The sequence below is a fragment of the Rattus norvegicus genome, chromosome 7 (genome assembly GCF_021556685.1).
Source record: "Rattus norvegicus strain SHRSP/BbbUtx chromosome 7, alternate assembly SHRSP_T2T, whole genome shotgun sequence".
Classification (NCBI taxonomy): Eukaryota; Metazoa; Chordata; class Mammalia; order Rodentia; family Muridae; genus Rattus; species Rattus norvegicus.
The window spans coordinates 99,090,176-99,110,921 of NC_141540.1; the positions used below are offsets into that span (position 1 = coordinate 99,090,176).

At 42.3% G+C, this 20,746-nt stretch overlaps 2 protein-coding genes across 8 annotated transcripts in view; one reads left to right on the forward strand and one right to left on the reverse strand.

Annotated features, from left to right (window-relative positions):
* Derl1 (derlin 1) overlaps positions 1-14,911 on the reverse strand; it is a 125,906-nt gene extending 110,995 nt beyond the window's left edge. For 5 of the 6 annotated variants that reach the window (XR_015624232.1, XR_015624233.1, XM_087558014.1 and 2 more), the window contains exons 1-5: positions 14,604-14,911; positions 5,680-5,791; positions 2,372-2,436; positions 1,420-1,446; positions 861-956 (exon numbers count right to left, since the gene is read on the reverse strand). Coding sequence is in view for 4 of the 6 variants with exons in the window: in XM_087558014.1 (XP_087414140.1) it covers positions 861-956; positions 1,420-1,446; positions 2,372-2,436; positions 5,680-5,791; positions 14,604-14,756 (453 nt within the window). In the remaining 2 variants the exon portion in view is untranslated. 6 annotated transcript variants of the gene reach the window in all.
* A 305-nt stretch (positions 14,912-15,216) lies between these two features.
* Tbc1d31 (TBC1 domain family, member 31) overlaps positions 15,217-20,746 on the forward strand; it is a 79,382-nt gene continuing 73,852 nt past the window's right edge. For both annotated transcript variants that reach the window (XM_087556473.1, XM_087556475.1), the window contains exon 1: positions 15,217-15,337. In XM_087556473.1, coding sequence (XP_087412599.1) covers positions 15,285-15,337 — 53 coding nt within the window. In that variant the 5' untranslated portion in view covers positions 15,217-15,284. The remainder of the gene's footprint in view (positions 15,338-20,746) is intronic.

Consider the following 20,746-nt stretch of genomic DNA (forward strand, 5'->3'; position numbering starts at 1 on the left):
CACATACATCTTCCTATCTAAACTAGACTTATCTGTACACCTGTAACCTCAAAGGACAGAGTCCTGCTGAGTTAATAGTAACAAAGAAACAAACAAGTATCTTATGGAGGACAGAAAAAACACCCCAAACAGAACCACTGCAATACTCCAAGGAGCAGACTGTTAAAAATAATTAACTTGGATTTTATCTAACATTGTGTGTGAATGTCTTGAACTAACAGTCTCCCAACAGGATATTAGGTTTCCAGATCTGACACTCTAGAACAAACTTAGGCTGGGTGAACTTCAAGGGAACTTCAGAAACTAGTAAAAGGAAGCTTATAGCCCCCAGACTACTCTAGGCAGGAGACTAAAGCAATATTCAATTCTATAATGAATAGGACATCACAGGTAGAAAACAGTAAGCGCAGGTAGCACCTAAGGGTGCTCTTCTAGGTATAGCATGTAGAGAGTGCAGGAGTGACAAAAAGATTAGAAATTAGCAGGATTCCTGCATGCTGTCTGTCTCTCTTATAACCCCTCTGGTGTGCTCACGCTCACCCCCTCCCATCCTCTCTCTCTCTCTCTGTCTCTCTCTCTCTCTCTCTCTCTCTCTCTCTCTCACACACACACACACACACACACACACACACACACACACACACACTACTGAGGGACTGAGGGACATATCCCTGAAGAAATCCAGAGGGTTTGGAAGTAACAACAGCAAGGGATGCTGGGATGGCTAGGCACAGGACTGAAGGGGGAGGAAGACACCTGCCTATGGTACACTACTCTGCAGTGACCCCTTCTGGAAGTGTCAGAAGGTACACATCTGAGCTCAGGACAAAACTGAGTTGTGGTCCTCTGAGGTAAAATACCTTAAATCGTGTTCCAAACCAAAATGATACAATCAGGTCTCTGTTCAGCTGGGCCCAGACGTAAAGTACTGACATGATTAGAGGAATCATCAGCAACTGCAAATGAAGTCAAGATATGAAGCTCAGCTCCAGAAGCACTTAACCAGGGTTTAGTTTGAACTGTCTACCCTGCCCACCCCCAACACTCTGCAAAGGAATCTCTAATGATTACAAACTAACCGCATTATCTATCATACAATGAATGCCATAAGAATCTATAACCAATACATGAAGTCAGAAATACCAGTTCAAGCTGTTATTTGAAAGAAATTTTTTTTCCTAAGCATCTAATCTGTTTTCAATGACTATCTAACTCCACAAATACCCAGGAAATAGTACATAACCATTACTCCGAGTGTTCAAGCATTAGTCCAGAAATGAACAAGAAAGCCAATGGTGTAGATAATGCCGACAAGAGCCTCAAAGGCTTAGCTAACTATATATTCAGTTCTCATTCTGTACATTCAATGTAATCCCAATTTCTGAAACAAACAGAACAGCAAACAGTTGAAAGCCTTACCTGCATATCCATGGCTAAGCCAGTAATCTTGGTTTGTAGTTAAAGATCATAGGTAGAAAGTATTCTACAGGTAGCAAGCTTGAGCTGACCATTTCCCTCTGGGGGACTTTCACTACACTGTTCCAAAGGAAAACACTTTCTAGCAATCAGATTACTTAAGATATGGGAACACACAAAAGTTCTGATAACTGTAGAACTATCCCATTAGCCTGTACAGTTAGTCAGTGGAGCAGGAGACGTGGGAATGAAGCACCTCACACCGTGACCTGGTCACCCGGTATCTCCTTCTATACCTGGTACTATTTTACTGTTTAGCATTCAAGTACAAGATGGAGAGGTCTGTGCATCTGAAACAAATGCACACAGTCAGGGATAGCCTTTTTCAAAAATGTTCATTCTCTTAAAAAGAGGGTGTATTCTGTGCCCTCTATGTTTCTGGCTCTTGGCCAACTTTAAATAGCAGTCAGGTCCAACTGTTTGCTTATCAACTGTGCCTCACACAGAGACAGACTATGCCCAGAGTGGGGTGCCTTATTATAGATTATTATTTAGGACCAAAACATGGACAGCGACAAAGTCATAAAATAGTGCTGGCTGTAAATTAATTTTCTCTTAAGAACCAGAGATATCAAACGTTGTCTGTGGCATGGAGTCTCTGTACTTCAGTTAACAAACTGTCATTCCAGAGAACAGAGAGAACTGGGCTCAAGGAGGCAGCAATAAAACTCCACTGAATATGGAGGAAAATCCCAGAGATAATAGTAAGAGAAGGCATCCCCCAAAAGTAGGATTTACCCTAGCTTCAAAAACGGAATCTGATAGTCTCGTTATTAACTATAGTTTTTAAAAGGTATAAAAACTGATTTAAATGTTTTTATAGAATACTATTTCCCAAAACCTTAAAAGGGGGGTAGGGAGTTCATTTATGACCCAGAGCAGCCCTGAAGGATACAACAATGCAGATCCAGTTGAAGAGAAGCATGAATAAATAGTCTGCTGGCCTCCCGTCAAAAGCTCCTAGAAAAAAAATAAGGTAAACAACGGGCTTTAGAACTAGGGAAGAAAGTAGCCTCTACAGAGAAAAATACTGGAAAAATTAAATGACAGCATTTACCATCACTTCTTTAAAGAAAAGTGTGTCCTTCAGGACATGTGTAGGACATATGACAACTGTCGGGCTATCTGTGAAATAGAGGCTTAAATAGGATGGTATGGAAGAGTCTACATTTCTACAGTAATGCTCACAGCAGCGTTAGTCATAGTGGCCATGAAATGGCTTAACCAGGTGCCCATTAACATTATCTATATAATTTGACAATAATGAGGAATGAACTACATCTATATGCTATATAGAAGAACCATTAAAACATGACATTAAGTAAAAGACAATCACAAAAGACCGTATGTGGCATGATCCTATCACAATTATTACAAGAAATTACTAGTTGAGGCAACTCTAAAGAGCAGAAAGGAAACTAATGGTTTCCTATGGCTTGCATGGGGACAGTACTATCAGATAAAGACGTTTAGAGGCAAAGAAAAGTTATACTTATGATGATGATGGCTGTGCAACTCTACATGCATACTAACTGAACTGTGCCCTTTAAGTAAAATGAGGAAGCTAGATGGGATGCAGCTTACCATCCGCCACTGGAATCCATGGGAAGCTAAGAGCTTCCCTGGGTGCTAAAACCTACAAGTATCCACCATCCTTGGATAAAAGGGTATAATATTTTTATAGAACCTACATATTCTGGCATATCCTGTCAGATAGAGGACACTACCTATGGTCCTTTTACAATGTAGATTGTATGCAACCAGTTGCTACGATGTGTTGTTTAGGAAGTAATGACAAGGGGAAAACTGTACAAGTTCAGAAGACTTATTATTTCCCAGATATTTTCAATTTTCAGGCAGTTGACTCAGGACACAGAATCCACAGATAAAGAGAGCAACTTTTTATCTCAAAGAGACTGTTTCAAAAATGCCTCTCAGCTTGAACATTTCAAATGTGCACTGACAGGAAAGGAAGGGAAGCAACTTCTAAGGAACAAAGCAAACAACACCCACCAGCAGTCTGACCGCGCAGGTTCCCTTGCCTACTTCTCACACAGGGAACATTCAGAGCAGCTCGAGTTATCTGACCAAGCTAATAAGTGGGTAAGTGGATCCAAGACCAGAGATAAACAAGAGCAGAATCTGGACCTCAGTTAGACCAGATCTCGTTTCCACATCAGAAAGAGTCCTTAAGGCCTGACTTCAGAGCTATGCTGGGTACTGATGAGTGAAACGGAATTATATGCGACATTCTGCTTCAATAACAGAGACAGGGGCATTTGATAAAGACAAAAGACTGTGATGGACAACAGTCGAATGGAGGTTCACATCGACCATACTACAACATGAGTGAATTGTAACAGGAGTCAGCACTAACAAAGCCAACATGAGGGAAAGAAGCTGGTCACAAAATGACATTAAACATGGCCCACACAGGCAAATCCACACAGAAAGTAGACTGGCAATAGCTAGGAACTGGGGGCAGGGTTGCTTTGTGTCTACTATAGGGGTGCTGATGAAAACATTGTGAAATTAAATTGCTGTGAAGGTTACAAATCCATTAAAAAAAAAATGAATCACAGGTTCACAAAGGGTTGAAATGTGTTGTGAGATGACTTTTTCTCAAAGGTTTACTGACCTTTTTCTTTAAGAAGACCTTGTTTGTGTATGTTTACATTTTTCCATAGTAAAAGCATCACTAACTTGTTACGGATCATTCACACTTCACCCAGAATGTACCACACTGGTGTTTAAATAAGAGCTACTCCAACAGCTTAGCCATCACTTAGATAAACCAGAAGAGCAGAATGTTCTCCCCACTCTACTCAGCTCTACGCAGCACTACCAGCAAGAACTGGACAAGGGAGAGTGAAACCCAAAGGTTCTGGGAGGCAGGGGAGCTCTGGTGTGGTGGTGAGGCCTAGTACCCTTATTTGTGTGTGGGTCTGGGTGAGTGTGTGCGTGCACATATAGCCATGTATATTAGTGTGCATGTAAGTAGAGGTCAGAGGATAACTTGCTAGGAGTCAGTTCTACACTTCCACCACGTGGGTTTCAGGAACTTGAACTCAGGTTGTCAGCCCTGGAGGCAACAGGTGTGAGACAGAGGCATTAATTTTCAAATACTTGAGTAGACTCTTAAGGACAATTCAGAAACCTGACCTAAGTAAGAGCCAGCAGTTTTATAAAATCTCTGAAGTCAGCCAACCTTTGCAAATCGCTTACACTCAACAAAAGTGGATCTGTATTTTGACTAGGACATCAATTTCCTGCTTCCTTGTATAAGCAACTCAAACTAGCATATAAGGTATTGCAGAAATACTTAATTCAACAACACTTTTAAAACATTGTATTGCTTCTTTATTATATCATACAAGATATTATACATGAAAAGGTACCATGTACAAATCCTGCCTTAAAGTTGTTTTCTACATGTATATACATGTGTGTGCATGTGCAGGTGACCATGGTGCATGTGTAAAGGTCAGAAGTCACAGACAGTATCATCTTCTATTGTTCACCACCTTATTTTTTGAGCAAGGCCTCTGATTGAACCTGAACCCCAGTAACTGACTCCTCTAGGTGGAGAGAGCCCCCAGAATCCTCGGGGGTCTTGGTCTCCAGGCACTTGCCTGCAGGTGAGTGCCACACCCAGCTTATTTGCTTCACTGAAGGGGTCCGGACTGGATCCTCACTGAGCCATTCTCTCCAGCCCCAGGGTGGGCTTCTGAGGAGACTAAGCTCTGAATTGCCTCCCGCTCTGTCTGAGAGAAGCATACATTCTAGCCTGGTCTTACTCTAGCAGGACAAAGACAGGAGTAAGTGTGAGAACACAGCCCAGACAGTCCGGGGATGGGAGACATGCAAATTTTTATGATGTTATTTCCTTCTATAATAAATCACAACTCATTCTGTGATTAAAACCTCAATCAGCCTGGGAGTGGGAGTGCACACCTTTAATCCCAGCACTCAGGAGGTAGAGGCAGGTGGATCTCTGAGTTGGAGGTCAATTGGGGACAGATGAGACGCTGTCTCCAACAAACAAACACAAAAACAAAAACAAAACTCAAATATGGCCCAGTGAGCATGCAAGAACTATCAACACACATTTCTTTATACAATATTAATGGCCCTCAAAATCCAAGTCAACATAGGAATGGATTAGTAAATGGAACAGCACTTGAAAAATGACAAGTAACTTACCTGCCTCAAGCCGTGTAGAATACTGATATAAGAAATATAAATTGACCAAATAAAGAAATCCAGTTCCGGGCCCCACGGGGAAATAAAAGGTGGCAGTGAACGGCCTCCATATCTGAACAGATCAAAACAAACAGCTGTCAGTTTCTCTACCTGGGATGAACCTTTTTTTCTTATTTTTACCAAACAAAATCACACTATGCAAAGCAGTTTTTCAACGAGTGCTAAAGTGACATCATCACCGCAGTATGAGGAAACAGAGTAGTTCCTGTTGCCTTATATAACATCGATTCACAGATCAATTGGTAGATATTTTTAAACAAGTTAACACAATAATACTATGCAAATGTATGGCTAGTCTTGCCTGAGATAAGAAAAGTAGCATTCTCAAATGATAGAGGTTAGCAGGAATCAAAATAAAGTGTAAATAGGCACGGTGGCTCAAAAGCAAATAACCCAACACACACACACACACACACACACACACACACACACACACACACACACACACACACCACACACACCACACACACACACCACACCCCCACACACACCATACACACACACACACCACACACACACACACACACACACACACACACACAATATGAAGAGGTGAAATCCTAACTCCAATCTCCAAATGTTATTTTCAGCAACAACTAACTGCTTTCCTTTAGGGACAACTTTGTGAACTGAACCCAGAGACCATTAGGTACTCTACCAGAGATCCATCCCAGCCCCCCCCCCCTTTTCACATTTTATTTTGAGAGGGGAGGAACCCACTACATTGCACAGGTGGCTTTGAACTTAGTCTGCAGCTCAGATACTTCGTAAACTTTCAATCCTCCTGCCTCAGCATCAAGAGTTGCTGGATTACAAGAGTTGCCTGCTCCACTTCGCCAAGCTTTGGGGTTTTTTAGTTTGGTTTGGTTTGGTTTGGTTTGGTTTGGTTTTGGTTTTTTGGGACAGGATCTCTCTACATAGGCCTGGCTGTCCTGGAGCTCAGTATATAGACCAGGCTAGCTCCGAACTCAGAACCCTGGCACTGGAATTTAAGGTACACAACACCAGGCCTTGCCTTTGTTTTTAGGGTCTCACAGCCCAGGTTTTCCAGAATGTTCAATCAGCCTGCTGCCTCAGCCTCCTGAGTGCTGGAATTCCAAGGACATGCCTGCATGCACGGCCCGTTTCCTTGAATGTTCTGCCACTCTTCTCCTTCCTCGCCATGCTTTATATCGCAGTTTTATATCTTCATGCCCTTGACAAAATATTTCTATTGGCTTCACAGTATTTCTTTATGTGGATAGCCAAACTTCGTTTAAACTGTTATGATGCCATGATGAATATTCTTGTACATTCTCTACACACACACACACACACACACACACACACACACACACACACACACACAGGATAAATGCCTGGGAATCAATCTGTTAGATCAACAGACATATGCACTTATTTTGGTAGATACTGCCAAATGTCTACAGAAATGTTTAATTAATTTATACTTCCTCCTAAAATATAGATGATTGCCATATTTCTGCACATATTCACCACAAAGGATACTTACAGCCACTAACCTAAAACTAATTTTTATTTGCTTTGAGAAAGCTGAGCATCTTTCTTCATTTTAAAGCCTTTAGCACATCCACTGCCCTGACAGTCCTGCATCTCTGTATGTATTATGGAAAGCTTCTTGTTGCAAGTTATTCCCTGTTCTATCATTAGCCTTACACTTTTAGAATACTTTTACTGTATTTTACACAGCAGTATCTATTTTATAGTATATTTATTCCAAAATATACTGATTTTATAGGACTTTTGCTGTGTGTTCATCACAAAAGTTTAACACACAGGCAAATATACTCATTACTATCATGCTTGTAAAGTCTTCTCTGAGACTTTTTTCCCAAGGATAGAAACATGTTCAATTTTTTATTAGATATAGTTCTTTACATACATTTCGAATGATATTCCCCTTCCCGGTTTCCTGTCCATAAGCCCCCATCCCCTCCCCTCCCTATCTCCCATACAGGTATTCCCCCCATACATCCCCCTTACTGTCCCCCATATTCCCCCACACTGGGGGTCCAACCTTGGCAAGACCAAGGGCTTCCCCTTCCACTGGTGCCCCAACACTAAAGTAAATCAGATCCAACATCTGTATCTTTTTCTATCCCTGTGTCACTGGATAACTGATAACTTTAATTTTCATGGTTTTCTACAGAGTTTTCTCTTTTTCCTTTCATAATCAACCACCAAATCAGGTAGCATCTGAAAATTGAACTTTGGTCTTCCCAAACACACAAGTCTATCCACAAAAAAATAAAGGTATCTTCTTTCACCCCTTTCGCTCTTACCATTCACTGGTTTATATCTCAAAAGATTATTAAATAATAAAGTGATGGCCCCCAGACTTTGGAAAACAGAATAATGCTGACCTTTGACTTAAAAGCTGTGTGTCTTCTTGCACACTATCATGTGCCAGGCACGAAAAGCATGGCTGGATCAATCATGGGAAGGCTGTCAAAATGAGCAAGAGCTGGCACAAGGAAGGGAAAATACACTCTTGGCACAAAGCCCCCAAGAATGGCAAGAGCACAATAAAGAGAAGCGGCTGCTAACGATCCGGAGCTGCTAGAATGAAAGACAACAGGCACAGACCAGCCAGACAGAGCTGCCGGGCCCATTTCCATGGACAGAAATGATGGAACCTCAGAGCCTGACGCTCCACATAGACCACATGTGACCTTCCAACGCCCCGCATCGAAGCAGCAAAGCACCAGGGTAAATCATCAACTTGACCACAGGAGCAGCACTGTCCCAAGAAAGGGGCACTGCAGATGACATGAGAAGCCCTGGAGAGAAGTGTCTGTAAAGTTACCATTTCTCAGCCCCAATTTCAACATGCTGGGCAAATGCCCTAACAATTGAGCTGTGCACATCCCCAGACCTTGATCAAGGTCTGTACAAAAAATAAAGTGTGCTACTCAATTCATGTACACAAAATGACTCAGAAGGTGGCTTTTATAGGTGCGGAGACAGCACTGATAAAGGTTACATAGCAGTTAGGAACTGGTGAGGACAGAACTCCGCCCTAGCATGACTCTAGGATTTTAACTAAACCCTCCTCTTTACAATGTCACTCAAAAGAGATCGCCGTATTACAACTACAATTAGTTACATTTCCGATACTGCTATCCTTGTTATGACCTAGAAACCAACTGAGAGTAAACTGTCAGTTCTGCCTCCCTATCTGCAAAAGCACCGCAATACAGGGCAGAAGCAAGTCCCCAATCTTGGAATTTTCTAAGTACAGCCTTTTGAGGTGGCTTTTTCCCGCTTACCCAGTGACATGTGTCCTGGGATGCCTGCCCTCATCCTGTCTTATACAGCTTAAATGATTGGACTCAAGAAAGTAAATTAAATGTACTCTGTTCAAAGTGTTTTAAAGCATATATGGAGGTGTACTACTATTCCAACCTTTCAGAAAACACCCACTGACCTGGTTTTTAAAATTCACATCTCACCTACTCCAATATTCCTTTAAGTTACTCAATGCTTGATTTTAGAGGAAAAAAGAGAAAGAAAGAAAAATACTCAGGCTTTTTCCCCCAACTACATTTTCTCTGATGCTGATGACACAATACTATTTTTAGCCACCGTGTGCACCTGTTCTTTAGAAATCAGTGTCTGTCAAAATACCTCACTTCTCTCCCTGTTCATTAAGCTTACCCTTGAGTTATAGTTGCTTTCATTCATCTAAGAGACTTATTATTTTTTTATTTAAAATTATAATTCGAAATCACTAGGCACTGAGTTTTTTCAGAAGGATATGTTTATTTCTGAAATCCCCGTCAGCCCCCTTCTTTCCTCTATCTGACATGTAAATAAGATTAGGAAGCAGGCTTCATTTGCAGGGCCATGAGTAGAAAGGTGTATTTTTCAACTCTGGAAAGCCAAAGGAACAGGGAAGATGGAAAAAGGCCAAGCAGCCTAACCTAACCAGTGAGCCCCAGGTCCCATGAGAGCCCTTGTCTCAAAAGACAAGGCCTACTGAGGAATATCACTCAAGGTTAACCTCTGGCCTTCGAATACTTGTGCACTTGTGCATGCATACACATGCAAAACACACAGACATGCACATGCACATGCACTCGCACATGCAAGATGACAGTAGCACGTGTGTGCTGAACACTGGTGTAAGCAAAGCTTGCTACTCCCATGTCAGCCCACAGTTCAAGTTTACTCTCCTTTCAGATAACACACAGCATAACCCGAATACTCTTAAAACAGCCTGCTAAGCTGGCAGTCACTGGGTTACATGTGACAATATCTAATTCTGGAAAACAAGCTAGAAAAGCTGAGAGCTCACATCTTTCCATTCTAAGAGGCCTTTTTGTCTTGTTATTCATTGGGCCTCTTTTTCTTTTTTTCCTGAGATAGGCTATTCTTGAAGCTATTATATTATAGTCAAGTATGACCTTGAATTTGTGATCTCCTGCCTCTACCTCTCCAATTCTGGGATTATAGACACAGGCCACCACGCCTAGCTTTCTGTGGTATTGGAGATCAAACCCAAGACTTTGTGAATCCTAAGCAAGCACCACACCAACTGAGCCGCATCCCAGCCCTTGGTGGCCTTTTTGCTATTGTTGTTCTTGCTTACTTTTTACTTTCTTGGGATGGGGCCTCACTCTGTAGTAAAGCTAGCCTGAAACTTGCTACATCCAGCCCAGCCTGGCCTCTGCCTCCCCAACACTAGAATTATAGGTAGGTATCACCATGACTAGTAAGTTGGGACTCTTTGACAGGGATTAAATAATAACAATAATTCAAGAATTATATTTCTAATTTAACTTAATAATAAAATCTTCTGGGCTGGAGAGATGGCTCAGCGGTTAAGAGCACCCGACTGCTCTTCCAGAGGTCATGAGTTCAATTCCCAGCAACCACATGGTGGCTCACAACCATCTGTAAAGAGATCCGATGCCCTCTTCTGGTGTATCTGAAGACAGCTACAGTGTACTTATATATAATAAATAAATAAATCTTTAAAAAAAATAATAATAATAATAAAATCTTCTATTATTACTAATAAAAATGGTCAATCATTTCAATATTTTATTAAGACTATTAACTATTATACAATTTTCTGTGTGTTCTACTGAAGAGGTATGAAATAACTGACACATGTCCTTGATTTGAAGGTGCTTATGTTTATGTTTATGTTTATGAAATTAGGACTTAGCTCATAATTAATATAATCACTTAATGCAATTTCTACTCTTCTCCTTTCCAAAAAAAGCATTGAACTGAGGGCGTGCTCCATGGTCAGGAGTCCTGTACCCAATAAGCCTGCATGTTGCTATATTATCACTGCTTCTAGGCAAAGACATTTTGGGTCTAGACAGATACATTAACTTGTAAGGGTCTGAACTAGGCCTTGATGTTATGACCCAACTACTTGAAATATTTGAAGCTTGCAATCTTTCTATCCTAGATGAATTAACTACTTGATGCCTTATGATCTTCCAGCTCTAGAAGAAAAGGAAAATCATTTTCTATAACTAGTTTGGAAGACATCACTTTTCAAAACACTTTGCTAAACACTTTGGGAGTAAAGGGTTAGTAAGGAATTTAGACCATTAACTAGGTGAGACAGAAACCAGCTGTAGTTGCTCATAAACAGGCCAGGCTGGTTGTGGAAACTGAGATAACCCATGTACAGAACAGCACAGCACTAACAAAGGGAGTGACATTACTTTGTTTTTAAAAAATGAAATATAGTACAGGCTCCACGGGAGGCTTATCATCTCAGCAAATAAATACTAAGGCATCAGGAAAATGCCACCTCTCTTGGATCAGGGGCCAACAGGAAGACACTCTGTCACTGACGTGTGTGATAAGGAGGAACTGTGAACAGCCAGGCAGTGAGTCTTAGCCCATTTGCTGTTTTTGTTATCCAAACTAGAGAACTAGCACTTCGCATTACACAGAAGTAAGGAAAAGTATAGTTACTTCAAGTTGTGAATGCACAATTCTAAATCAATTATCCCACAATTTCTCTAGGCTGACACAGATGGAGTGTCTCAGGAGAGGCGTCTCCTGCAGAAACTGTGAACGCACACCTTCTGTGCTTCTCATCTTTCTTGCATTGTTTCTCCTCGGCCTGTTACAATCTGCATCTGAGAGGCTGATGTATCCATACATGAGGTGTGACACAAATGATGCCTCTAGTGGGTTCCTGTTTATTGTTTTTTTAAACATTATTACGTCTATAGCTTATTAGAAAAGCTTTTGATGTTGATTATCCTAGCAATCTGGCTACATAAGTGAGCAAGATTTCACAAGGCTCAAAGAATCAGTTTTGACCACATTCTCATAAAATGATTACAGCCAACGCTCCCCATGCACTCATGTTACCCAACATGCCACCGGGTACAAGGTTCACAACAGCACTCTGCCAAAATATATTTATTAACGCAATTATTTTATTAACACATAATTTATTAACACAACACTATACAATTCAAGCTAATCATGTTCTTACAACCAACTGTCTCTACTGGGATGCCTGGAAAACACCTCAAGATTTAACACTCGTCACAAAGCACACCATTAATTCACACTTCCTACCAAGCCCATGGCTCTCTAAGCTCTCTGAGCATTCCCACTCTTGGTAAATTTGTATGTCTCTGAGTCTTTACCCAGTACTCCCCAACACACTAACTCCCTCTTCCAAGTAGGCAGTCAACTTTCAGTGTTTTGTTCAAATCCTCCCAGGCTTCATTGGTGCCCTCAAAGAAAAGTTGGAAGGCAGAGTATTTGCCTAGCATGTGCAGTGCCCTAAACTTGATCCTTGGTGCTGTAAAAACTGTTAGCCTCTTACAAGGCCCTCGAGGATCCACTTGTGCTTTACAGCACAAACCCCGGGGTAACTCCCTGTCTTCATCTACCAGGCTTCCCACTTCAGTTGGCTCTCTACTTGATACCCAGTCTTCTCTCTATTCCCACTTTTTGCCTAGTTTTCCCAGTTTACTGGGAAATGTAAATCATTCTTCCTTTCTGAAAGATTGGGTCCAAAAGCCAGATTCAAAGACATTTTCAAGTGTCCTCTTAGATTTTTCAGGAACACTGGTACTTTAAATGCTGTCATTAGCAATGTGCCTCTCTGTTTGTCTCATAGGATCAGGACCTCTGTCCTATTCACTGCTGTAGACAAGTGCCCAGCACATAGCAAGCCCCCAATAATTTCTATGAACTCAAGCAATATATAAGCATCTGCTGTGTGCAGCACTATCTAGGCTCTCGATGGAAAGTGGACTAACAAATACCAACAGGTGACATGTAGCAGGAAAAAGGGAAGGGAAACAGTGAAGGAGGAACACTCTGGTGGACAGCAATCAGAGGTCTTCAAAGTAAATTGGCATTTGGGCAGAGACCTGAAAGACACAGATCTAAGTGAATGAGCCATGACTATCTTTTTCAGGAGAGAAATTACACGTGCAAAGGTCCTGGGGTCGACTTTGGTGCTTCGACAGCAAAGGACTTTACTCATCACGAGTCACAGATACTGGAGAATTCTCAAACACTGACAAGACATGATTTATGTTTTAACAGGATTGCTGCTCAGGGAGACCAAAAAAAGCAAAGCTGGCATAATAACAGCTTGCAGTGGAGAAAGGCCTGTATTCTGGATATACAGTTGAGGTAGAATCAATTGTCTAGAGAGATTCTAGGGTGGGAAAAAGAAGTCAAGGGGCTGTACATGGTGTGTATCTCAGTGGTAGAGCATTTGTGCTATGCTCTGGGTTTGAGTCCCAGCACTAAACAGTAAAACCAAAATAGAACTCAGGGATGTCTTTATGACTGCTAGGGTTAAACTCCTCTAGCAAACACAGTTGCTACTTACTTCTAAGGCAAAGATGAAAGGGAGATTTGATTGGATGTCTATGGTCACTAGGTGGTGATTTCCACCACCACACTAAAGATACTCCTGTGTCTGACAGTCTCCCATCCATGTATTTATGCCCCTCTGTGATAAAAGACCTAAGTCCAAAGGAGCGACAACAGAGGATCCTAAAACGGATTCCTAGAGCATGTCCCAACAAATAGGTCAGGAAAAGAAGAAATCAACAAAGGAGACAAGAAAACAATATCCGGTGGAGAGCAGAAAAGAGAACACCAAGAAATGTGGAAATCGAGATCTAATATTGGGATCTGAGTGTCCCCTGATTAAATTCTTATACCACACAATCGATAAAAATAACCTCTAGAAAATTAACATCCTTTGGCTTAGGAGGATAATTTTGACTGTTTTCCTGAATGCTTAAGAAAATTACCATCTCCCGTTTCCTGAGTAGTTTGCTCATTCACTGATAACATTAACTACCGTATGCCAGGTGATGGGATAGGGACCGCAGGAAATACAGATAAATTCATTCTTATTTATCTCTGACCTTAAACTTAAACCACTGTTTTAGGGCGGGAAGAGAAACTGTAAACATGCAAATAACCCATGCAGAAGCATGTCAAGTAGATACCACTGATTAAGATGGCATCACGACCCACGACGGGACAGAGGGAGGAGGACATTAAGGCAGGTGGGCCCAATCTGCCAACAGGACGGCAACTTACCTTCTCACTATTTCCTTCAAAGTGCGGAAGGCGGGAAGTACAATCTTGCCAGACAGGTCATGAGTCACGTCCCAGCAGGCCAATCCGCGACTCTAAATTATCCAAGCCTTAGCACTCGACCCCAGGACCTCCCGGGACCCTAAGGACCTCAGCCTTAAATCCCTGGAGCCGGATGCACTACAGATCCCACCAGTCCCAGCGCGCCCCATAGCCCGGAGAACCCGTTCCGCCGCCGCGGGGACAGCTGGGGGCTGTAGTCTCTACTGCCCAACGCCAGCTACTACCTGGAAGCGATAGAGGAAGGCTTCGGGCCAGAGGAAGAAGTAGGCCGGGCTGATAATACCGAGCTTGCCGATCAAGGGGACCGCGACGGTGGCAGCAAACCAGTAGCGCGTGATGGCCGGGATGCTCCTGAACCAGTCCCCGATGTCCGACATGGTCGCCCGTCAGGTGGACGGCTGCGCAGCGCCGCGCGTCCTCCCGTGCCCACCCCGCGCTTCGCGGCCGGCTGGGCCAGGGAAAGTGGAGGCGCAGGAGGCGGAGACCGACGGACGTGGCGCCACCGAATTCGGACGAGCTAGGTAGCGATCACAAGAGAAACTTCCCCTTCCGGTGGCCACGGGCCACGTGACCAGAAGTGCCCCCCGCGGCTTAAAGGGCCAGAGCTGTCTTTTGAAGCGCCGTACCCGGTCTCGACATCCTGGGGTGGGGCCAAGCAGGAGAGGCGGGACGACGACGCCTTCACGTCTAGTGGGAAACAGTGGTTGCCCAGAGCAACGGCCAGTACTGCCAGCAAATGGGGAAGCTACATGCTCTTCACCACGTTCTCGCCCGGGTTGTAATCTGAGTAGTGCCTCTTGAAGAGTATTTATTTAAAGGGAAAGGAGTCGGTAGTTTGGATAGTTCCTCATTTAGTCACATCAACAATTTGTTCACAACTTCAGGCAGGTTTCTAGACACTGGGGATGCAAGTGCGGCTGTCAGCATGGTCGTGGTACCTGGACTTTGCAGTCTCAAGGTAAACAGAAAAACAAATGAGAAATCAAGACAAATTTCAGAGGATACAGACGGTGGGGGGGGAAAGGACGGTTTGGGCAGGGAGGAAGGTAGAGTGACAGCGGAGAACTGGAAAATCTTGAGACCGCATTTAATACTGGACATAATCTGGTTCATTGGGGAGCTTTAAATTAGAAACCGATGAAGATGGTTGTTTTAAACAATCGATGGTAAGATAAATGATTTCACTAGAACTTCTGTTTTGGAACTACAGTTTAGGATCAGTAAAGCTGTCCGTAAAGAACACGGGTGTAAACTGACCTGTAGTGAACAAAGTGTTTGAACTTACTGCAATAAAAGAGATTGCTCAGCAAAGAAAACTGGACCCATTTCACTAAACAAAATCCAAAATCATTATTATTGGATGGTGGAAAGAGAGGAACTGTTGGCCAAACTAGAAGAGGCAGTGCATTGTAAACTCAGAGCAGAGGAGAGCTGATTACCATCAGGTCTGGACCTAAGAAAACAAACAGACTCAGTGTTCACATATCAGGGGAAAAAAAATTCCTCAAACTTAAAAAAATGTGGAATTGGGGATCTGAAAAAAATTATTATTTTACTTTGTAAAGGAATTGAAAGTCTTAGGTCCAAGTGGCCCACAGGATAGGGTCCACATGCATTTCCAGATAGTTTCTAGTATTCCATTATTTCAAAGGACTTTGGTCACTACCCTTTCGAGTCTTAAGAAATGCACATTTTACAGAATAGAAAAATACTAAATATTTCTCAGTTTAATGAGAGGATACAAAAGTTAGGGTCCGTAAGAATATCAAGTATAGAAAGTCTATAAGAAACATCTTCATACATAGCCAGGAGAGTTCAAATGGCCTCTTTCTATCCGCTGGCACTGACATTTTAACCAAGGTATGAGGAATAAGAAACTGGTTATCCACCATGGCTATGGAAAGTTCCACCCACGAGCTCAGCAATATGTGTGCAAAAGAAAAGAACAAAAAAAAATATCGTGAAGCCCAATCCAGACTGTGCTCCTAGATTCACAGAGCAAGTGGTCTGGATTGAGTGTTGGCATTAGAGACACTGTCCTTTATATTGTGACAAACCACTTCTTAGCAATACCATGCTGTGAAAGTCACTTCGCTTCTCTTTGGTGTCTTTGCCTTTAGAAGGAGCTGGGAACTGGGCTGCAGAAATGGCCTAGTTGGAAAAGCTCCTCAAGTTATGGCATCCACATAAAAGCCCAGGAAGGAGTCCAAGGTTGGTGTGGTGGGACAGGCCTGCAACCCCACACTCAGGAAGCTTGAGAGCAAGAGTTCCGGGCCACTCCGAACTGCATAGCAAGAGTCTGTCAAAAATGCAAAAGGATAAAAGAAGAGGAGGAGGAATAGGAGGAGGCAGAGGCTGGGGAGATGGCTCAGGAGTTAAGATCACTTTCTGCCCTGAAGAGGACTTGGGTCCTCTTCCCCTCACCCACATGGTAGCTCACAGACATCCATAATTTTGGTTCCAAAGGATCTGCTCCCACCTCAGTTCTGCAGGCACCAGGTACAGACACATACCATGCACATACATGTGTGCAGGCAAAGCACTCATGTACATAAAAATCATTTTTAAATGACTTTTTGAGACAAGGTTTCTCTATGTAGTCTTGGCTTTTCTGGAACTTGTTCTGTAGATCAGACTGGCCTCAAGCTCACAGAGGTCTGCCTACCTCTGCCTCCCAAGTGCTGAGATTAAAGGCATTGCACCATCATGCCTGGCTTAAATTTTTTTAAAGAAACAAAACTCCATTTCCTATCATTTCTCTCATACAAAAACTGAAATTAGAAAAAATTGGAGAGAGGCCAACAGTCTGGCTAGAGCTGAAGCTCTGTATTGTACTGCTCCCTGACGCTGACAGGCAGGGGGCTAGTGACTCAGAGAGTGTGTTACCACCGTCATCTAGGAGCACTGTCCTAGGGAGATGCCTGAAACTTGAAAGCATAGTTCTTTAAGCAGTTCGCAGCCTATGGAATTGTTGGCAATATGTAATTAATCCTGTGTCGACTGACAGGCCGGCCGGCCCCACCTTCCAAATGAAGATGCTATGGTAACAATCATGACAAATCACTGGCTTTCCCAGCAGAACCAGTCCTGTCTTTCAGTCACAGCTATGGGAACCGTCCAAACTTTGACACTCTAGGAGATAAAGAGACTGCCTCACAATGTACACAGTATTTATTTATTATTCTTGATGTCTTTGTAGTGTACACACATACTAACACATCCTTGTATGCATACATGCGTTATAAAGTCAGTCTGTTAAAAAGCAGTTCCATTCCTTCTTCTGTTCTGGGCTGTTTGTGTGGTGTGGACAATTCACTAAGCTGATTCACAAACACACACACACCCGGCACCCCCAAAAGATTCGTCTTACCTGGTGCCTACACTGAGTTTGCTTGAAGAGCCTACCAGGTTCTACACTTCCACTTTGCATATGTTATCTTGCTTAACATATTAATACCCATAGATGAGTACTGTAATTATGCAAACTGGAAAGCAGGGAGAGTCCTCAGAGTCACATCAAATGTTGAGATCACAGTTGTCACCAAATCCATAGAGTTGGGCAAAGCAACTCTCCCTCATAATTCCAGCCATTGAGAGGTTGAAGCAGAAGGATTCTGTGTGAGTTAGCCTGGGCTACAGGGTGAAAACGAACCTCAAAATCTAAAAGTGCCAAGTTTGATAGTCTGGGTTGGATATCTGGAACCCCATACACTAGAAGTAGAGAATACCTACCTACCTGTTGTCTTTTGGCACTGTTTGTCACATGTGTGTCATGGCAGACACACACACACACACACACACACACACACACACACACACACACACACGTGTGTACTCATTGACAGACACATACGCACACATGCAAACACAAATTTTTAAGAATTAAATACAAAATTGAAAAATCCACTTAAATCTGGCTACAGAGCCCTTTTTCTGTTTTGTCATGACTGTGCCTTGCCTGTGTGACAAATGGAAAGACTATAAAGTCCAAAGCCTCTGGTGAGTACCAGTTGGGTTCTGCTTGGCAAAAGGAGAACAGGAGGCATTCAGTGTTTAACAGATGCATAGGCCAGACCGCCTGAACAAAGGAGTGTATGTAGAAAGTATTGGGAAGAAAGTAATTTCTAAGCTAAGTCTGGCAGTACACGCTGTAATTCCAGTCCTCAGGATGCTGAGACAGGAGGATCACAAGTGTGAGGACAGCCTGGGTTATATAGTGAAACTCTGTCTCAAAGGGAGGGGAAGAAAAAAAGTAGGGCATGTTGGTGTAAGTGTTTAATCACAGCACTAAGAGGCAGAGAATTCTCTGCGAATTTGAAGTCAGCCAGGTTTGTGTATCAGGTTCCAGACCAGACAGGGCTGCACAGTAAGACCCTGTTTCAAAGAAGAAGAAAAAACAAACAAGAAAAACAAAAGCAAACAGAAAACAAGCTTAACATTTGACTTAAACAATTCCTACAAATACAAAGAATCAAAATAACATCAATTCAAGCAATAATTACAGATATTTAACGACCCATAGCTTACATTCAGAAATAGAGCAAGATTCCTCTCTAAAAGGGACATTTAGTGGGGTGATGAATAAGAGCTGGATGACTGCCAATTATGATGTACCTGTTCTAACTGCTTAAATCTATGCCAAGAAGTGAAGCTTTTTGCAGTAGCACAAAAAAAAAAAAAAAAATAGAGCAAGAATTACCAGTACTCTTCTGGTATGTACTGGGAAAGTTCTATGTGTATTGGAAGTGACTTCTGTCTGAATCAAAAACTGTTTAAATGTGAGGTGGATTTGAATGCAGAGGGCTCTTTTCTATGGGCCTTGAATTTATTAATTATGATATGGAGGTTCTATTGGAATTAAGATACAAAGCCCTTTGAAACGACATAAAGAAGCCCTTCAGGTGGAAGTTGGAAACACATTTGGAGAAGGAAGCATTGGAAAGAGCCCTGACCTTTGCACAGACTTGGTTGGTGTCTCTTCCCACCATCACCAAGAAACAGCAAAATGGAAGCAAGAGTGTGCTTTTTTGTTGTTTAAAATGATAGGGGTGAGAGAATTTGTTTGGAGTGTATTTAGAATTCCAATGCTCGAGAAGCTGTAGCAGACGAGCCTGGACTACATTGTGAGACCCCACCTCAAAAAAAATGATAAGGGAAGATGTTTATTGGGAAGTATTAAAAGAAGGTTTGGCAGAGGAGGAGAATTTCCAAGAAGAGAGGAATAGCAAAATTTGTATTATCATGTGGGTAACTGTGTGTGCGTGTGTGTGTGTGTGTGTGTGTGTGTGTGTGTGTGTGTGTGTGTGTGTGTTTGTCTCTATGTATTTATCTGTGTGTATCTGTATCTCTGTATGTGTATGTATCTATCTGTGTATGTGTGTGTCTCTGTGTGTGTGTGTTTATCTCTGTGTGTTTATCTCTGTATGATCTGAGACTATTTTCCAAACTTTGAAACTTATCTCCCAATGCTATGAATGGCTCTATAATGAACATCTTCATTATATCTGTATATACATTTTCCCACAGTAATAACTTTTTACTCACAGCTAACATTCATTGAGTGTGTAAATTTGATTGGCATTGACCTATGTCCCTTACATGTATAATTTCAATAAGTCTTCACAATAACCAGGTAATTTTATTTTATTTATAAATGCAGAAGGAGCCCAGCAATGGTGGTGAACTCCTTTAATCCCAGCACTTGGAAGGCAGAAGCAGCTTCCAAGCTCCTCGAGACCCTCAATCCCAAGTCCCACAGCTCAAATCCATCACCCTGTCTCAAAAACATCAACAAAAACCTGATATAGCTGTTTGTTTGCTATCAAGAGCTTATGTAATACTTAAGCCATGATCTACTAAAGCCAATGGTGGTACACATTCACTTGTTTATTTAACAATGTTTTGTTCAAAGTGTGCTGTGTACTAATCTCTGAGTTCGAGGCCAGCCTGGTCTAGAGATCTAATTCCAGAACAGCCGGGGCTACACAAAGAAACCCTGTCTAGAAAAATAAAAAATAACAATATAATAAATAGTAATAATTCAATAAGTAAATAGTAAATTCAGTAGGAGCGGCAGAGAAATCGCATAACAGTTTGGTGTGATGCACAACCAGAGTCACAAGGGTCAAGAGGATGAGACGAGACTGACTTTGAGTTTAAGCTACTGGAGGATATACAGCACATTCAAGGCTAGCCTATACTACACGCAGAGTGGAGCCCTGTGGATGGAGCAGAGGAAGGTAGGGCCACTTTATGTTTAGACAACGTGATGCTGATATGGATATCCAACAGTGCCAAGAGGGAACGCCAAACATCAGGGGTTATGAGTCAGTACAGAATGGCCGCCGCCACATATCTGGGGATTCCA